This window comes from Hyperolius riggenbachi, chromosome 11 (genome assembly GCF_040937935.1).
Source record: "Hyperolius riggenbachi isolate aHypRig1 chromosome 11, aHypRig1.pri, whole genome shotgun sequence".
NCBI lineage: Eukaryota > Metazoa > Chordata > Amphibia > Anura > Hyperoliidae > Hyperolius > Hyperolius riggenbachi.
The window spans coordinates 191,979,552-192,000,641 of record NC_090656.1 but is presented as its reverse complement, the minus strand read 5'-3'; the positions used below and the strand labels follow the sequence as shown (position 1 = coordinate 192,000,641).

The 21,090-nt window shown below is 47.2% G+C and overlaps 1 protein-coding gene across 8 annotated transcripts in view; it reads left to right on the top strand.

Moving 5' to 3' along the window:
* Positions 1 to 606: 606 nt before the first annotated feature.
* Positions 607 to 21,090, top strand: part of LOC137538997 (transmembrane emp24 domain-containing protein 10-like) — a 36,329-nt gene continuing 15,845 nt past the window's right edge. For all 8 annotated transcript variants that reach the window (XR_011024913.1, XR_011024912.1, XR_011024909.1 and 5 more), the window contains exons 1-3: positions 607 to 859; positions 15,018 to 15,138; positions 18,462 to 18,535. Coding sequence is in view for 1 of the 8 variants with exons in the window: in XM_068261456.1 (XP_068117557.1) it covers positions 680 to 859; positions 15,018 to 15,138; positions 18,462 to 18,535 (375 nt within the window). In the remaining 7 variants the exon portion in view is untranslated. The remainder of the gene's footprint in view (positions 860 to 15,017; positions 15,139 to 18,461; positions 18,536 to 21,090) is intronic.

Here is a 21,090-nt window from a genome sequence, read left to right as displayed (position 1 = left end):
CAACATACAATCACACCCTGGAGTGCGGTTATCTTGTTTATGTACAGTGTTTATACAAGGCGGTTTCGCCGTCTAATAGCCTCCGATCGGCGATTGCCTTCCAAGCGGAGATGCACGCGCATAGGCGCGCGCGATCTTTCCTGCTAGCCCCATTGAAAGCCATTCACGACAATCGGAGTGTAGTGGTCATGGGGCTGCCGCCGCCGCGTGGAGTGGTCGGCAAGTAGTTAAGTAAAATCCCCATATGTTTAGCCCCTGGTTTATGATTCACAATTATTATTATTTTTTTTGCTTTCAAAAATTAAAATAATCAATAGAAGAAAAAACAACTATTAATTTATTTCAGTTGAGAACTATTGGAGTTCAAGTTGTGAATGTGGAAAAATCAAGGGAGATGATCTAGTAATAGATCTATTTATTTCCATGGTGAGCTGGAATTTCCGTTATTTGCTAGCTTGGATTACATCCAGCCTGGCAGGACGTTAGGGGAGGATACAGGAGAATGCCACAATTACAACGGGCAGCCAGCACTCTCTGCAGCACCACAACGCGGAAGTCCGCGTGACACGCAGAACCGGCCAATAGCAGAGCATGGGGAAGCGTCTGGAACGCAGATGTTACACGACATCGGAAGTGCAGTCTGAACCTCTGTCTCCCGGCAACAGCTCTGTTCAGAACCATGATGCGACTCGTGCTGCTTCTCCTCACCCCCTGCATCCTCCTGCCCGGCAGCGGGGCCATCTCCTTCTACCTGCCGGCTGAGGGCAAGAAGTGCCTGAAGGAGGAGGTCCACAAGAACGTGCTGGTGACCGGGGACTACGAGGTGGCCGAGCAGCCGGGAGTCATCACACACCTCAAGGTACGACAGGCGGATCGATGGGGTGACGTGTGCCTTCTTGCTCTGAAGTGTACACATAGCCACAGTGCAACTCCTCACTCTGCACTGACTTACACACCTGGCTATAGGTCTGCACCCACTGCTCCAAAGAAATACTTATTTTCAGTAATATAATTTGACAGAAGCTATTAAAGTGAAGGGGCAGAGTAAAAAATGTATACGTACCTGGGACCTCCTCCAGCCTCCTCTGGCCTGATCGCTCCCTCACCATCGTCCTCCGCTGCCTTGGCAAATTGCCCAGGAAAGTCCAACGCTACGGGGCATACTGCGCACGCCCGGCTGTGCGCTCCCATAGCCGGGAGCATTCTGCACCTGCACAGTAGTACTGCGCAGGTGCAGAGCGTGACGGGGGAGCACGCACAGCTGGGCTGCGCCTGTGCGACAGGACAACTTACCGGGGCCAGTTGCAGAGGCTGCAGGTAGCGGAGGACAGTGGCGAGGGAATGATCAGGGTGATGGGGGCCGGAGGAAGCCCCAGGTATGTATACATTTTTTTTATATCCCGCCATCTCTGGAACACTTTAACCATTTCAGCCCGCAGGGTTTTTTTCACCTTATGCATCAGAGCAATTTTCACCTCCCATTCATTCGCTAATAACTTTATCACTACTTAACACAATTTATTGATATATATTTTATTATTATTATTATTCATTTATAAAGCGCCAACATATTCCCTGGCGCTGTACAATGTAAGAAAACAAACAAGGGATACATAATGATACAGACAATGATATACATCAAATATAAACACTGATACAAGATACAGCACTGCTAATTACAATTTGATTTAACATGATGACTAAAATGTATAAATGTCTAACAGTGTGCAAGCAATTAAATTAATAACAGTCCATGACACAAAAGGGTGAGAGCCCTGCCCTTGCGAGCTTACAATCTAAAGGAATGGGGTGGAAACAAGAGGTGGGGATGTATACAGTATATGTACAGGCAGTGCGTAATTAGGTTATTTAGTGGGTGCATGGCCTAAGATAGAGAATATGCTTGTGGGTTTTGAGGGAGCGTTTAAAGATTTCAAAGGTGGGAGAGTGGCGGATGAGTTGTGGAAGGGCATTCCAGAGGAGGGGTGAGGCACGTGAGAAGTCTTGTACATGTGAATGTGAGGAGGTAATTGTAGAAGAGGATAGAAGAAGCTCATGTGCAGATCTGAGATTGCGGTTGGGTTGGTATCTGGAGACTAGTGAGGAGATGTACAGGGGAGAGAGATTGTGGAGAGCTTTGTAGGTTAGGGTTAAGAGTTTGAACTGAATCCTTTCATTAATTGGTAGCCAGTGAAGAGCTTGACAGAGAGGGTCAGCAGAGGAAGAGCGAGAGGAGAGATGAATGAGTCGAGCAGCAGAGTTCAGTACAGAATTGAGCGGTGTTAGTCGGTTAGTTGGAAGTCCACCAAGCAATATATTGCAATAGTCCAATCGAGATATAATAAGAGCATGTACTAACATTTTGGTTGTGTCATGGGAGAGAAAAGGTCGGATACGTGCTATGTTTTTCAGTTGGAAATGGCAGGAGCTGGTTAGGGAGTTAATGTGAGGAGTAAATGAGAGAGAAGAATCAAATATTACCCCCAAGCACCGTGCTTTGGGAACTGATGTTATAGACGTGTTGTTAACATTTATTGTAATATCAGGCAAAGGGGTGGACAGGGATGGTGGAAAGACTATTAGTTCAGTTTTATTCATATTAAGTTTTTTAAGAAGCAAGAGGACATGAAAGAGGAAATAGCGGACAGGCAGTCGGGAACCCGTGTGAGGAGGAGTTAAGGTGTGGGGCCGAGAGGTACAGTTGTGTATCGTCTGCATATAGGTGGTATTGGAAACCAAATGAGCTGATTAAGTTACTAAGACCGTGCATGTAGATGGAGAAGAGGAGGGGACCGAGGACAGAGCCTTGAGGTACCCCTACAGACAGAGGATGTGAAGAGGAGGCCTGATCTGAATAAGAAACAGTGAAAGACCTTCCAGAGAGGTAGGAAGATATCCAGGAGAGAGAGGGGTCCTTTATTCCTATAGATGAAAGGATCTGTAGGAGTAGAGTGTGGTCGACAGTGTCGAATGCTGATGGCAGATCTAGAAGGATGAGTATGGAATAATAGCTTTATTATTATATATCTTATAATAATAATAATATATCTTATTTTTTCCGCCACTAATTAGACTTTGTTTGGGTGGTACATTTTGCTAAGAATTATTTTTTTATAAATGCATTTTAACAGGATTAATAAGAAAAAAATAGAAACAATTAATTATTTCTCAGCTTTCATCCATTATAGCTTTAAGGCTGCTTACACACTAAGACGTTACAGGCGCACGTTAGTGCAGCCTGTAACGCTCCCCCAACGCACAGCAATGTAACACAAGTGGGCTGTTCACACTGCCCACGTTGCGTTACACGTTCTTCCGAAAGTGCAGCATACTATAGCGTTACAGCAGCTTAAGCCGCGTTAGACTGTTTACACATGCTCAGTCATGTTGGGGAGGAGCGGAGAGTGGCCAGGCACATGGCTAATTAATATTCACTGTTGTGACGTGCAGTGTTTACTTCCTGGTGCGGCCGCTCTGTGCGGCGATTGGCCGGCGGGACCACGTGATGCCGCATGCGTACAAGAGTACGCATCACGGACGCCAGAGTGAGATGCACAACGCGGCTCACTCTGACGTCCACATCGAAGAGCACCAGGCCTTGCGTTAGGTGCACGTTATGCGACCTTAACGTAGCACCTAACGCAACGTCTTGGTGTGCAAGTAGCCTTAAAATAATACACGCTACCATAATGAAAAGCTATGTATTTTATTTGCCTGTTTGTCTCAGTTATGACACCATTTAAATTTTGTCCCTATCAACAATGTATGACGCCAATATTTTATTTGGAAATAAAGGTGCATTTTTTTCCGTTTTGCGTCCATTACTATTTACAAGCTTATAATTTAAAAAAATGTTCGTAGTATACCCACTGTGTGTGCCAAAATTCCTCCAGAGCGCTGTAAAAGACTCGTTGCAAGTTATCGCAAATGCTTGATTGCAGTTATTGCTGCTAAGGGTGGCCCAACCAGTTATTAGGTTCAGGGGCAATTTCTTTTTCACACAGGGCCATGTAGGTTTTGATTTTTTTTCTCACTAAATAATAAAAACCATCATTTAAAACTGCATTTTGTGTTCAATTATGTTATCTTTGACTAATAGTTAACGGTTTTTGATGAGCAGAAACATTTAAGTGTGACAAACATGCAAAAGAACAAGAAATCAGGAAGGGGGCAAATAGTTTTTCACACCACTGTATATAGTCCGCTGGGTGACCTGGGGCATTTAATGTTCCGTCCCCAAAACTGACGCAATTTCCCAGATTGTGACATCACGGTCTGCCGAACCCCTTGTCACATCTGGGCTAGCTGTGACATGCGAATTTCAAGGCGAATTTCAAGGCTTTTCCTGTCACACTGCAAAGCCTTGAAATTCGCATGTCACAGCTAGCCCAGATGTGACAAGGGGCTCGGCAGACCGTGATGTCACAATCTGCGAAATTGCGTCAGTTTTGGGGACCATAGACTTCAAAGCAATTCAAACATTTTATCTTTCCAGACTGAGTCTGATTGTAGATTTGGTCATATCCTTTCTGTGATATGCAGCTTCAAAGGTTTTTCCTGTCCCAATATTCAGATCATCAAAAAGGACTTCCCCACTCCAGGTGACAATTGATTAAGGCTTCCTCAACATTCCAGCAGGCTGTCATATGTAAATTCCAGAGTTTTTTGTTAGCCTTTGAAGTTCCCTGACTCTGGCCTGATTTGTATATTGGGACAATGGGGCTTCTAATTAGCTCCCTGCTCCCAGAGGAACTGAGGGTAAATGTATTCCACACTGTCATACAGACAAGTACAGCTTCCCCCAAAGCCAGATGACCACACATACATACACATCTGAAGTACACAGCAGACAGGAAAATGAAAATATACTACTGTATTATCCCAACATCATAACTAGCTGCTATATTCCTGACACCTCCTCCTTTAACTTGGTGCAAGGCAGATGATCTTCCCAGATCATCCTGCCAGCGCCTACACCGCTGGTCTGGCCCGGTGGGGTAACTCCTTAGCATTCTCATGAGGATTCCCCACTTGGCAGTTAGCTCCAAGCTACATGGCTGGAATTCTAGGCACGGTGGCTGCAATGCGTCTTTGCCCCTGGCAACATGATGTAACCAACTATGGGGATGATGGTCCGTAACGACCGTGAATTCGCGACCATAGAGACGGTGCTGCAGCTGGGGAAGGGTTCCGACCGTCACTGCACGCACTTTCTCTATAGTGGCAGGAGCTATCTCTTGGTCCCTTTGGGGGACGATTATCTGCCGGTCTTCCTTCTCCATTTCGGACAGCTCTGAGGGAATAACTTCCCAGAACCCTCTCAGCCTGCCCCCTCCAGTCGGTGACCCGCTGGCCAGACCCCTGAGCTCTTACAGGCTGCTGTTAAATCGAACAGCCCCAAAGCGCTCAGTGCTGCCTGTCACACACGCCAGTAAGGCTGCAGACGGAGAGGCTTCTGGGCCCTCAGGGCCAGGTTCCAAAGTGGATGTTGCTGACCCAGCAACATTTGCGACTTCAGTGCACAGTCCCTCTGTAGACCCGCGCATACGGTTCCCGACTGCGGGTTTGACCAGATCAAGCGGGGAGCAGCCTTATTCAAGCTAAAACCAAGGCTGTGACCCCTCAAACACTTCTCACTGCCACCACTAGCTGCCGCTAGACACTTCCACTCTGCTGTCGAGTGCTCAGCACGCAACCCGCGTTTTCGTATTCGGGTCAGCTTTGCGCTTTAGGCCGAATACGGGAATGCCACGCACACACACACAGTACAATCGTACAGTAGCACGGCACAATCAGGCACTGACTTGTAATGCAAGTTACACTGCAGTCTCTTCTAGGCTATGAGTGTTAGTTTAGTACAGCAGAAGTCAAACTTATTAAATAACGATTTAATATTCCATGAAAAAAGTGGAACAATGCCCAAAATAATGTATACAAAAGATTTTCAAAAACAAAGTAAAAAGTTACAAAATAAAAGTTACAAGGATACACAACAAGACAAGTTGCAAAAATAAAAGGGAAATAAAAAAACGTTACCAGCATATAGATCTGGGCGTTGGTTGGCGGGAGAACGCCATTTTCGATTCGCTCGGGATCATCCCTAGCTATGCGCTACTTCCAAGAGAAGATGATATGTGACTGTCCCAGGCTGAGTTATATAGTCCGCTGGGTGGCCTGGGGCATTTAATGTTCCGTCCCCAAAACTAACGCAATTTCCCAGATTGTGACATCACGGACTGCCGAGCCCCTTGTCACATCTGGGCTAGCTGTGACATGCAAATTTCAAGGCTTTTCCTGTCACACTTTGCAGACTTCAAAGCAATTCAAACACTTCATCTTTCCAGACTGAGTCTGATTGTAGATTTGGTTATATCCTTTCTGTGATATGCAGCTTCAAAGGTTTTTCCTGTCCCAATATTCAGATCATCAAAAAGGACTTCCCCACTCCAGGTGACAATTGATTAAGGCTTCCTCAACAATCCAGCAGGCTGTCATATGTAAATTCCAGAGTTTTTTTTGTTAGCCTTTGAAGTTCCCTGACTCTGTCCTGATTTGTATATTGGGACAATTGGGCTTCTAATTCGCTCACTGCTCCCAGAGGAACTGAGGGTAAATGTATTCCACACTGTCATACAGACAAGTACAGCTTCCCCCAAAGCCAGATGACCACACATACAGTGGCTTGCAAAAGTATTCAGCCCCCTTGAAGTTTTCCACATTTTGTCACATTACTGCCACAAACATGAATCAATTTTATTGGAATTCCACGTGAAAGACCAATACAAAGTGGTGTACACGTGAGAAGTGAAACGAAAATCATACATGATTCCAAACATTTTTTTACAAATAAATAACTGCAAAGTGGGATGTGCGTAATTATTCAGCCCCCTTTGGTCTGAGTGCAGTAAGTTGCCCATAGACATTGCATGATAAGTGCTAATGACTAAATAGAGTGCAACTGTGTGTAATCTAATGTCAGTACAAATACAGCTGCTCTGTGACGGCCTCAGAGGTTGTCTAAGAGAATCTTGGGAGCAACAACACCATGAAGTCCAAAGAACATACCAGACAGGTCAGGGATAAAGTTATTGAGAAATTTAAAGCAGGCTTATGTTACAAAAAGATTTCCAAAGCCTTGAACATCCCACGGAGCACTGTTCAAGCGATCATTCAGAAATGGAAGGAGTATGGCACAACTGTAAACCTACCAAGACAAGGTTGTCCACCTAAACTCACAGGCCGAACAAGAAAAGCGCTGATCAGAAATGCAGTCAAGAGGCCCATGGTGACTCCTGACGAACTGCAGACGTCTACAGCTCAGGTGGGGGAACCTGTCCATAGGACAACTATTAGTCATGCACTGTACAAAGTTGGCTTTTATGGAAGCGTGGCAAGAAGAATGCCATTGTTAACAGAAAAGCTTAAGAAGTCCCGTTTGCAGTTTGCCACAAGCCATGTGGGGACACAGCAAACATGTAGAAGAAGGTGCTCTCGTCAGATGAGACCAAAATGGAACTTTTTGGCCAAAATGCAAAACGCTATGTGCTGCGGAAAACTAACACTGCACATCACTCTGAACACACCGTCCCCACTGTCAAATATGGTGGTGGCAGTATAATATTCTGTGGGTGCTTCTCTTGGGCAGGGACAGGGAAGCTGGTCAAAGTTGATGGGAAGATGGGTGGAGCCAAATACAGGGCAATCTTGGAAGAAAACCTCTTGGAGTCTGCAAAAGACTTGAGACTGGGGTGGAGGTTCACCTTCCAGCAGGACAACGACCCTAAACATAAAGCCAGGGCAACAATGGAATGGTTTAAAACAAAACATATCCATGTGTTAGAATGGCCCAGTCAAAGTCCAGATCTAAATCCAATCGAGAATCTGTGTCAAGATCTGAAAATTGCTGTTCACAAACGCTATCCATCTAATCTTACTGAGCTGGAGCTGTTTTGCAAAGAAAAATGGGCAAGGATTTCAGTCTCTAGATGTGCAAAGCTGGTAGAGACATGCCCTAAAAGACTGGCAACTGTAATTGCAGCAAAAGGTGGTTCTACTAAGTATTGACTTGGGGCTGAATAATTACGCACCCCTCGCTTTGCAGTTATTTATTTCTAAAAAATGTTTGGAATCATGTATGATTTTCGTTCCACTTCTCATGTGTACACCACTTTGCATTGGTCTTTCATGTGGAATTCCAATAAAATTGATTCATGTTTGTGGCAGTAATGTGACAAAATGTGGAAAACTTCAGGGGGGCCGAATACTTTTGCAAGCCACTGTACATACACATCTGAAGTACACAGCAGACAGGAAAATGAAAATATACTACTGTATTATCCCAACATCATAACTAGCTGCTATATTCCTGATCGGTGGGATGGCACAGGAGTGATGTCACGCAGCAGGTGGGGTAAGTGGGAAGAATATTGCTCTGCTGAAGTTATAAGCCAGGCTGGATCGCTGGCTAAGCAAGGATCTGTGGCTGCCGTACACACGCTGGATTCTTGGCAGAGGGGGTTGTCAGGAACCGGCCCGCGGCACGCCTGCGTATACGGTTCCCGACTGCGGGTTTGACCAGATTAAGCGGGGAACAGCCTTATTTAAGCTACAACCAAGGCTGGAACCCCTCAAACACTTCCCACTGCCACCACTAGCGTTGCTAGACACGTTCACTCAGCTATCGAGTGCTCAATACGCAATCTGCGTTTTCGTATTTGGGTCAGCTTTGCGCTTAGGCCAAATACGGGAACGCCACGCACCCACACACACACACAGTTGCAATCTTACACTGTCGTGAAGCAAAGACCCACTAACAGTCGTTCCGAACGATACTGTTAGCCACTCTGCTGTTGCTACTCGCACTGGCGTTGTTCGTACGTTGGGTCAGCTGCGCGCTTAGGCCAACGTATGACAAACGCCCCCACACACAATGCAATTACAATTTCATACGGTAGTGTTGCTCAAGCGTACAATTAGGCATGAACTTATACACGGTTACACTTCAGTCTCTTCTAGGCTATGAGTGTTAGTTTAGTACGGCAGAAGTCAAACTTATTAAATAATAATTTAATATTCTAGAAAAACATAGAACAGTGCAGAACTTAATATATACAAAAAGATTACAAAAAACAAAGTAAAAATGTTACAAGATAAAAGTTACAAAAATAACACACACGGATATTTGCGTAAAATAAAAATGGGGATTAAAAAAAACGTTACCAGCTTAGGTTAGAACGTTGTTTGACGGGAGGACGCCGTTTCGACCAGGAGTCGCGATCCTCCCTAGCTATTCGCTACCTCCGAGAGAAGACAGTCACTAGGCATCCGCCTCTGCTTTTTATACTCTGAGCTACACCTGTAGGCTGCAACTTCCTTGGGGAGGGGAGGAACTAGGTTTTAATTAAATCTCAGACATATTCCATTTCCAGATAAAAGTCCATACATCAAAGATTGTGAAGTGAGCCTTTCAACTCCAGGTGAAAACTTGATTACGGCTTTTTCCTGTCTCAGTTCTCAGACATAAATGGGATTTCCAGAGATCCACATACATGAAAAGGGTACTATAGCACCTCCACTAATGATTTAATTTCCACAGGTAAAAAATGGTATCAACAGGACTTCACCCATTTCTAATAGCCTGTCATGTACATTTCAAACGTTCCTGTGTTAGTCTCCAGACTCTGGTCCTCTGGCTTTGTGTATTGAGACAATGGGCCGTCTCCTGAGTTCAAAAGCCAGGCAGATAATCCCATTAGCACTCTCAGAGGAACTGCATACAGACTCAAAGCCTCTCATATGGTCAAGACAATCACCCATTTCCTTGCCCCAAGCAACTCAAGGTAACCTGCTCCCTTCTGGCAGAAAAAAATGAAAGAATATGTTCCTGTTATCCTTAATATCATCAGCACCTCAATATATCTCCACACCTCCGCCGTTAACTTGGTGCAAGGCAGATGATCTTCCCAGATTATCCTGCCAGCACCTACATTGTTGGTTCTGCTTGACGGGACAGTCCATCAGCATTCCCATGATTGCTCCCCTTCCGGATAGCGCTGGCAGGTGATTCTAAAGAATCATCCTGCCAAAGCCTACATTGACGGCCTGGCCGGGTGGGGTAACCCTTTAGCATCCTCAGGAGGGTTCCCCACCTGTCAGTTAGCTCCAAGCTACACGACTGGAAAGCTAGGTCAGGTTGCTGCAATGTGTCGTTGCCCTTGGCAACCTGACGTAACCAACCAGGGGAATGCGGGTCAGTGACGACCGTGAATTCGTGACCATAAAGACAGTGCTGCAGCTGGGGAAGGGTCCCCACAGTCGCTACACGCACTCTCTCTATAGTGGCAGGACCTATCTCTCGGTCCCTTTGGGGAACGATTCTCTGCCGGGCTGCCTCCTCCACTTCGGACAGCTCCGAGGGAATAACTTCCCAGAACCCTCTCAGCCCGCCCCTCCCAGCTGGTGACCTGCTGGCTAGCCCCCTGAGCTCTTCCAGGGTGCTGTCAAATCGAACAGCCCCAGAGAGCTCAGTGCTGCCTGTCACACATTCCAGGAAGGCTGCAGACGGAGAGGCTCCTGGGCCCTCAGGGCCAGGTTCCGAAGTGGATGTGGCTGACCCAGCAACATTTGTCACTTCAGTGGACAGTCCCTCTGCTGTAGACTCGCTAGCGCTGCGGGTTACCACGGCAGCCGAGGGAGCGCCCACCTTACACATATCATAAACCACATCACCTTTGGTCTTGAAACCATCTGAAGGGGAAGGATCTGGCCTGGTGCCATCTGCCCCTTCAGTGGACAGTCCACCTGCTGCAGCCCAGCGAGCGCCGCTGGTTCCTCCTGCAGCTGACGGAGTGTCCACATGACACACATCATTACGTAGCACAACACATATGACATCAGCATTATCAGCCCTACATATATTGTCATTTGGGACATCACATAAAACATGAACATTATCTGTATCTTTACACACATTGCTACTCAGCACTTCACAAGTAGCATCAACAGTTCTGGCATCGATCGCCTCGATAGTCCGTGCATCATAAATGACATTATCAATTTCTGCATTCTTTGTATCAACATGTCCCACTCCAGGCCTAGGCACTGGAGACTCACTAGGGCTGGCTCCTAGCACACAGTCCATAGCCCCTGGGGCCTCACCAGCACTCCTCATTTGCACAGCATTATCAGACAGTACCTTGCAAGAGTCCTGAACTCCTGCTGGGGATGCAGGCTCCACGGGGTTTGGAGTAGGCTCATACCGGGCCACTAACCGTCCCAGGTCAGTACCCAGCAAAACGTTGGTGGGGATTTTGTCGGTTACCCCAACTTCTTTCAATCCGCTGCCAGCCCCCCAATCCAGGTGGACCAAGGCGGTGGGTATTGCTGGGGTGACACCCCCAATTCCTCTGACAGCAATCATTTTCCCAGGTATGTACTGCTCCGGGTTCACAAGCTGGGGATGTATGAGAGTCACTTCTGCTCCAGTGTCTCTTAGCCCAGTGGCAACTGTATCCCCAACCGTGACAAGCTGCAGATTCTCTGCATAGCCAGTGGCATTCCTGGTAGCACACAAAGCCGTTGGGACTTCACTGGCGTTTGAGGCCTCACTGGATTTTTGGGCCTCCCTCTTCCTCTCTGGGCAAGTCGTGCTGATATGACCCACCCTGTCACATACAAAGCATTTCCGAGTGTCAGGTTGCTTGAATCCAGGAGACAGCGGTGCTTGCCTCCTCTGGGTGCTGGGTGACACAGGTTTAGCACTCGGTTCTCCCCACCAGCTGGGAGTAGTAGTCCTCCGGGACTCGGGTGCTCTATGGGCGGTGTAGGAATCGGCCATTTCCGCAGCCTCATCCACTGTCTTTGGTTCTCGATCCAGCACAAACAGCCGGACCTCAACAGGACAGGTGTGTAGGAACTGGTCTTTTATCATCAGCTCCTTCAGGGCATCCAAGGTTTCAACTGACAGTCCTTTTAGCCACTGCTGGAAGGCAGTGCGCAGGTTGCACGCATGATCCAGGTAACTGTCATTAGGACCTCGCTGCACTGTCCTGAAACGTTTTCGATACACCTCTGGCGTGAGGTGGTATCGCGCAATAATGGCTTTCTTAATTGCCTCAAAGTCTGTTTCTTCCTCCTGGGGGAGACTCACAAACGCCTCCAGGGCCTTGCCTCTCAGCCCTGGTGTGAGGTATCTTGCCCACTGCTCACGGGGCACCCCATACTGCCGACAAGTCCTTTCAAACCCCTGTAGGAAAGTGTCTATGTCAGAGTCCTTGTCCATAGCGGGGAACTTATCCAGGGGGATTCTGTGGACTCGCTCACCTTCGCGTTCTGCGGGTCCAGCAGACCGGTTCTGCTGCTGAAGTTTAGCCAGCTCCAGCTGGTGTTGCCGTTCAGCTCTTCCCTCCTCTGCCCGGAGTCTGTCCCTCTCGGCCTGGCGTCGCCGTTCAGCTCTGGCCTCCTCTGCCTGTCGGTGCAGTAGAATAATCTTTAGGCGCAGTTCAGGATCAGCCGAGTTCAGTAGCTGTAGATCAGCTTCCAGAGATGGCATCTCCCTGCTTGGTGGATCGTCCAGGACATCGTCTCCACTCGCATTCTGTGGCGGGAGCGATTCCTCCTCTGGCGTGTCGTGAGCTGCATCCGCTGACGTTGAAGCACGGGCTCGCTCTGCCTCATCATACTCCTCGAGCGCACGAACTAACTGCTCCTTAGTCTGGCCGCTCACCGTCTCGATGCCTTTGTGCTCACACAGGTTGAGTAGTATCTCTTTGTTTTGCCTTGCATAGCTGGATGCTTTCTGAGCCATCGTGTTGCAAAAAATAAAAAGAAAAAAAAGGGGGGAAGGGAAAGCAAATACCAAGTGTGTATCTTTGAACAAAAAAAAAACGTATATAGATTCTGCACTGAGTAGACTTCTGTAGGCTAGTTGCTTCTAGCAAGCTTCCAGCCTTTAGTACTCAGAATAGCGAGCTAAACTGCGTACTAATGTACTAAACGATCCCACCACTGCCAGCCAATTATGTCAGGAACCGGCCCGCGGCACGCCTGCGTATACGGTTCCCGACTGCGGGTTTGACCAGATTAAGCGGGGAACAGCCTTATTTAAGCTACAACCAAGGCTGGAACCCCTCAAACACTTCCCACTGCCACCACTAGCGTTGCTAGACACGTTCACTCAGCTATCGAGTGCTCAATACGCAATCTGCGTTTTCGTATTTGGGTCAGCTTTGCGCTTAGGCCAAATACGGGAACGCCACGCACCCACACACACACACAGTTGCAATCTTACACTGTCGTGAAGCAAAGACCCACTAACAGTCGTTCCGAACGATACTGTTAGCCACTCTGCTGTTGCTACTCGCACTGGCGTTGTTCGTACGTTGGGTCAGCTGCGCGCTTAGGCCAACGTATGACAAACGCCCCCACACACAATGCAATTACAATTTCATACGGTAGTGTTGCTCAAGCGTACAATTAGGCATGAACTTATACACGGTTACACTTCAGTCTCTTCTAGGCTATGAGTGTTAGTTTAGTACGGCAGAAGTCAAACTTATTAAATAATAATTTAATATTCTAGAAAAACATAGAACAGTGCAGAACTTAATATATACAAAAAGATTACAAAAAACAAAGTAAAAATGTTACAAGATAAAAGTTACAAAAATAACACACACGGATATTTGCGTAAAATAAAAATGGGGATTAAAAAAAACGTTACCAGCTTAGGTTAGAACGTTGTTTGACGGGAGGACGCCGTTTCGACCAGGAGTCGCGATCCTCCCTAGCTATTCGCTACCTCCGAGAGAAGACAGTCACTAGGCATCCGCCTCTGCTTTTTATACTCTGAGCTACACCTGTAGGCTGCAACTTCCTTGGGGAGGGGAGGAACTAGGTTTTAATTAAATCTCAGACATATTCCATTTCCAGATAAAAGTCCATACATCAAAGATTGTGAAGTGAGCCTTTCAACTCCAGGTGAAAACTTGATTACGGCTTTTTCCTGTCTCAGTTCTCAGACATAAATGGGATTTCCAGAGATCCACATACATGAAAAGGGTACTATAGCACCTCCACTAATGATTTAATTTCCACAGGTAAAAAATGGTATCAACAGGACTTCACCCATTTCTAATAGCCTGTCATGTACATTTCAAACGTTCCTGTGTTAGTCTCCAGACTCTGGTCCTCTGGCTTTGTGTATTGAGACAATGGGCCGTCTCCTGAGTTCAAAAGCCAGGCAGATAATCCCATTAGCACTCTCAGAGGAACTGCATACAGACTCAAAGCCTCTCATATGGTCAAGACAATCACCCATTTCCTTGCCCCAAGCAACTCAAGGTAACCTGCTCCCTTCTGGCAGAAAAAAATGAAAGAATATGTTCCTGTTATCCTTAATATCATCAGCACCTCAATATATCTCCACAGGGGTCGTTTCATCTGGCGTGTGTATGGAGCATAAGCCAGAACCAATCAATGCTTGATCAACAATTCAGTGTAATATTGATCAATGAGTGCCCTAATTTTTAAATCATTTTCAGCACTGTGGGGTAGAGTTGTTAGGATAACTCTATGGCCAATGAGGAGATAAGTAGCTGATTTTTTATTGTAGGCTATGCCAGACTTTAGTTCTGCTTTTAGACAATATTAACCTCCTTGGCGGTAACCTAAGTCAGGCTCGGGGTGGAAAAAAGAAGTCAGGAGTGGTAATCCCGAACCTGCCTCAGGGTGGCCGCCGGGAAGTATGGGTTGACAATGCAGCGAGTTGGTGTTTCTACCTCACCTTTTAGGGTCTGAAAGCTTGTGAAAAAATTGCACCGCGTTTAGACCCTAAAATCTGGAAATAATACTGCCAGGGAGGTTAAGGTGGACTTATGTTTTAATATTTGTGCAGTCATAACTTATTGGAAATGTGTAGATGAGATTATATTTGGTAGATCCTGGAGGAAAGGTGACTGGCTATAATGCCATATATGGCTGCGGACAATTGGAGTTTATATTTTCTCTCTTGTCTTCAGGTTACAGACTCTGTTGCACACATTCTATATTCCAAAGAGGAAGCGAAGAAAGGGAAGTTTGCCTTCACCACAGATGATTATGAAGTTTACGAAGTGTGCTTTGAAAGCCAACTTTCCTCTGGTCAGTATTTGTGGAATGATGTGTGTGTGTGTTAGCTCTGTCTTCAGCCTTACTGCATTAGAAATGTAGAGTCTCCTTTCCTAATCTTTATGGCCCTGCCACTGGATCTGCAGGGAAGAGACACAGGCAGCAATAACACCTTACAGATGTTCTAACACAAAACACCAAAAGCAAATGCACACTCCCAGCTAGCACATTCCTACCTTTATCTGTCAGCCAATCAGGTGCAATGGTATACACCACAGTTCCCCAACCCTGTCCTCAAGGCCCACCAACAGTGCATGTTTTGCAGGAAGCCGCACACAATCACAGGTGAGGTAATTAGTGTCTCAGCAGAGCTGATTACCTATCTCTGTGGATTTCTACAAAACACACACTGATGGTGGGCCTTGAGGACAGGGTTGGGGACCCCCACCTGGTCCCCTCCCTAACCACTCACCTATCAACTGCATCCTGGAAGCTGCAAAAAAGAAATTTAAAACCACTAACACTGGTTCACACGACAGTTAGGGGTGCCGGAAGGGTGTATACCTTTGCACCTGATTGGCTGACAGGCTGCCTGCTGATCAGAGAAAGGTAGGAATGTGCTTGCTGGGAGTGTGCATTTGTGTTTTGTGTTACATCGGTTTTCCGAAATTGTCACAGAAAAATTGATCCTGTCGTCGAGGAGCAGTTTGTCAGATTACCTGTCGATTGGATGGGAAATTGCATCTTGTGCCCAAACAGTGAACAGACAGTGTGTTTAATAAAGTATATGTTGCGGATGCTACTGCTTGTGTCCTTGTATTTGTCTTTTTACCTAGTCATAGGAGTATTATTGGCATGAGACTGTCCAGGAACAGGGCAGGAGCCTTTTTTTTTTTTTTTTATAGCAATGGCTGGATAGTGTGCTGGTTAAGTGCTCTGCCTCTGACCAGCGTATTAATCTTGGCTCTTCCTATTCAGTAAGCCAGCACATATTCAGTAAGGACAAGACTGCCTAACACTGCTACTGCCTGCTGAGCCACCCACGTGGCTGCAGCTCCAACGCTTTGAGTCCAACAGGAGTTACTGGTGCAATGCGTAAAAATGTACGCGTTGCATACCCTTCACATACTCTTCCAGTTCCCTAAGATTATACATTTCTGGTTTAGGCCCCATCACATCCCTTTACTAGACCTATACGCTCTGGACTCTCGAACGCTGTGCCCGACCACCCCCCACTGATCCTCAACCCTTGCCTCCAGTTAATTAATATTTGTTACTTCTTGTTGTTTATCCTATGTTTTCCTCAAAAGTGATACAATAGCTCATTGTTCTACAGTTACTATATTAGGCAGTTTTGAACTGGACGCTTTTTTTTCTGATCACTCTGGCAGAGACATTCGCACCGTGCTGAATATATAATTTACCTTCTACCATTCATAAGATCTAGCCTCTCCTCAAAATGCGGTTCTCTGCATAGGATATATGTCAGAGTCTGATGACTCAGGCTGAAGATATTGTACTCCTTGCACTCTTGTTTAGCATGTTTTCCTAACGTAATAGAATGTATCGTACTCCCTTATACAACCTGCCTTTTTATGATGTTTTTCATAAACTGTCAATAAAAATAGTGTACGTGTTGCACCAGTAACGCGTAAAAATGTACATGTTAACCCCCTTGGCGGTATGAAAAATCCCGCCAGGGGGCAGCGCAGCAATGTTTTTTTTTTTTTTTTTTTTAAATCATGTAGCGAGCCCAGGGCTCGCTACATGATAGCCGCTGCTGAGCGGCATCCCCCCGCCCGCTTCGATCGCCTTCGGCGATCTCCGATCAGGAAATCCCGTTCATAGAACGGGATTTCCTGGAGGGCTTCCCCCGTCGCCATGGCGACGGGGCGGGATGACGTCACTGACGTCGGGACGTCATTGGGAGTCCCGGGCCACCCCTCGGCGCTGCCTGGCACTGATTGGCCAGGCAGCGCTGGGGTCTGGGGGGGGGGGGCGCGCGCCGCAGCAGATAGCGGCGATCGGGCGGGGGCCGGCGGCGATCAGAGTGCTGGCGCAGCTAGCAAAGTGCTAGCTGCGTCCAGCAAAAAAAAAATTATGAAAATCGGCCCAGCAGGGCCTGAGCGGCACCCTCCGGCGGCTTACCCCGTGTCCAGCACGGGGTTACCGCTAAGGAGGTTAATGTCCGCGATAGCTTCCTGCACCAGCGGGAATGCGTGCAAAGGTATGCATGAGTCGGCAAAAAAATGAAACTAGCTGGCGACGGGGGACCGGAGGAGCCTTTAGTGACTGCGAGGGCACAGGATGGCTGCAGGGGGCTGGTAGATGCCCCAGGTAAGTAAGAGTTATTTTTTAGAGTAAGGGCCCGTTTCAACTAGAGCGAATCCGCATGCGTTGTCTGCATGCGGATTCGCATAACCAATACAAGTGGATGGCCCTGTTTCCACTTGTCAGTTTTTTGGTGCGTTTTTCTGTGCAGGATTTTTCTGCACGGTAGAGCCTGCAGAATTCGCCTGCGTGTGGAATGCAGGCGATTCGCAGGCAATGTATTTAATAGGGGAAATCGCACATGCGGTTTTTGCCGCGATTTCGCGTGCAAATTCGCACCAAAAGTAATCTAAATTGAAACAGGCAGTGACATGGTTAAATTCGCATATACCCTGCCTATGCGAAATCGCGGCAAAAAACGCAAGCGGAATCGCATCCGCATGCGATTTCGTCAGCGGTGGAATCCCGGCGATTCGCACCGCACTAGTGGAAACGAGCCCTTAAGGTTCCCTTTAATATTGAGGGTGCACCGGGCTACCTAATACTAAGTAGCTAGAGGTGCCCCCAAGTATTAGGTAGGTGAATAACCTCACATTTACACTCTCATCTAAACTCTATATAGGGAAGGAGGGAAAGAGGAGTAAGGCACCTTTCCATGATCAGGCACCTGTAGGCACGTTCCTACAATGCCTCAGGGTAAATCCGGCCCTGATTCCTACCCTTCCAGTTATTCTAACTGCTGTGTCATTATAATTATAATTTTTTTTAATTTTTCATGTAGCCAAATGTAACGGTTCTGAAATCTGTCTCAAAAGTCTCATTCTGGTTTTCAGCTTATAATCAGCCATTTCTATTACTATTACTATTCTTATTATTTTTATTACTCTGATTTGAATAGGCTATTACATCTGTTGGTGGAATGGACTAGGGTCTCCATAGTTGCTTCAGTTGTGCTCTGCTGCACCTTTGCCCATGAGAAGTATCAACACAGTAGAGCATAGCACAGTTTCATAGGGTTGTCTGTATCCATCACATCTCTATAACTGAATTGGTCTTCACAGCTGTTTTTTTTCTATCCCTCCTAGGTGCTTTGAGGTCCCCAGATCAATTGATTGTACTCAATGTCAAACATGGTGTGGAAGCTGTGAATTATGAACAGGTAGGTTTTATTATATAAATCAACACATTCAAAGTGGAGCTGTGTCTAAAGAGAACCAAAAACGGAGAATAATTAGATTTATACATACCTGGGGCTTCCTCCAGCTCCATAAGCCTGGATCGCTCCCGCGCCGCCTTTCTCCACTGCCTCTATCCGCCGATACCGGGTCCTGTCATTTCGGCCAGTCGACGCAAGCGCAGTGCGCTCTCTCCGTACTGTGCATGTAAATGAGACGGAGGGAGTCCCTGTGGATCTGGCAAACTGGCCGCGTCCGGTGGAAGTGAGGGGACCCAGGTACTGGCGGATAGAGGCAGCGGAGAAAGGCGGCGTGGGAGCGATCCAGGCTTATGAGGCTGGAGGAAGCCCCAGGTATGTATAAATCTTTTTACATTTAATATTAATGTTCCCCTCGTCTCTGGTTCCCTTTAAATCCTGTGATTTATTGCAGATCTATAGCAGGAAGACAGTGGTAGGCAGCACCCAACCATCCAAATGCGACGTGCTCTGGTCGTTGCCCCTCTTCTCTTTGGAATCCTACTTTCTGTTCCTGGAGGCAGAGACTTGGCACTGTCAACAAAAATAGCGTGAATACATTTTTTTAATCAAGGCATCAAAACAGTAAGAAGGGCAAGTCAATGCGACGTTTCAAGAGGAGCCGCCTCTCTTTATCAAGCCGACAAGCCCTCTAGGGCTTGATAAAGAGTGGGGGCTTCTTACTGTTTTGATGCCTTGATAATAAAAAGAGCTTGAGTACATTTGAAGACAGTGCTGGGTCTCTTCTCTTTGGAATCCTTATTGCAGATCTATGAAATAATTATAGGTTACTATCTTAGGATTGCTCCATGTAGGACTTGCTCGTTATTTGGTATTTTCTCTGAAACTGCCTTGAATCCTTGGAGGGGTCCTGTCAAAGTTATGCTAGGAGAGTTCTATGGTGCATGAAATCCAACGTTTAAAGTGAATGGGAACCGCATTTTAAAAAAAATGAAGCAAATACTTACCTAAGGAGAGGGAAGGCTCTCCTCTCTCGGTGCCCTCTATCCTGTACTGGTCCCCCCCCCCCCCCCCCCGTTTCAATCCCCCGCCAAAAGGGTATTTGGAAGTCTTCGGGAGCCGTGTCCACCCAAAGACGTGCGGCTCCATACTGCACAGGCGTGAGTGTGCAAGAGAGCATGCTTGCGCAGGCGCAGTACAGGGCCGCCCTTCTTCAGGAGCACTTGGGCTCCCTGAAGACTTCTGAAGCCTCCTTCGGCCGGGTAAAGCAGTATTTGACTAATTTAGCCAGCACCGGAACGACGGGACCAGGAGAGGAGCCGGAAGGCTCTGCAGTGGTCCCCAACCTGGGGGCCGCGGCCCCCTTGGTGGTCCCTGGGCAGTTTTTCTGAGGGGCAGAGTGTATATACTACACTCACAATCAGGGAAAAAAAGGGTGGGGGTGGCTGCCGCCGCCACTAACTACAACCCCCCAACCCCCGCCCCCCTCCCCCGGGCCCCAGAGAAAAGTTTGGTCGGGATGGGGGGCCCCGGGCTCAAAAAGGTTGGAGACCCCTGCTCTATAGGACCCAGAGCCTTCCCTCTCCTTGGGTAAGTATCTGTCTCGTTTTTTTAAATGCGGTTCCCATTCACTTTAATAAATTAAAAAAGTAATGCACTTACAGCAAAGAAGTAAAAACTCGCATGTAGAAAATATCCTGGGGGTGGGCTCTGGTTCCCAGCGATGCGGTACTCCCTTTTGGAAAACGCTGTGGCCAGCAGCAGCAGCGTCCTGATGTCCCTGGCTGTCCTGCTAATCCTATGCCTCTATGGCTCCGTTCCCACTTTTTGCATAAACGTACTGGCTGGGAACATTTTTGGAAGCTCCGCTTAGTGCAGGAAACTGATCCTGATCATGGCAGATGGAATGCAGAATCCAAACTTGCTGCATTTTTTTCAGAAAGGACAGGTGCACAGACACAATTAAAGCTTATGAGGACTGATGGTGGCTGTTCTCATTTGACTGTTTGCCACGTCTGCCGCCACTACGCAAATAGTCACATGTTCCCCGATTCTGCTGCTGCTGACACCTCAACTTGGTCCCGGGAAACAGATCAGTGGCGAGCAGAAGCATGGGGATCCCCATTGGATTGCAAAAGACCAATGGGAATCCTCAGCTACAGGCGGGATGCTCATTGGTTCATGGTGAACCAATGAAAATTCTCCTTGTTGCTAGGGAGAATTGGTCTTTTGTAATCTTATTGGGAGCCCCATGCTCCCTGGCCCCCAGGGGTCTGTGAGCTTTGGGACCGAGCAGTGGAGTCAGCAGCAGCGTAACCTGGGGACACGTGAGTTTTGGCAACCGGAGCGGATGCAAAACTGACGTTTGATGGAGCGAAGCTTACCGCCCTGTCTTGCACAAGCTGCAAGTAGGAACTGAGCCTAATACTTTTAGCCATGAGCAAACATGCAGATCAGATGTTTGACTTTAGTTTGGCTGAGTTTTCTGCATGCTTGTTTCAGATGTGTGATTCTGATGCAAGAAAGATCAGCAGGATGCCGGGCAACTGGTATTGTTTAAT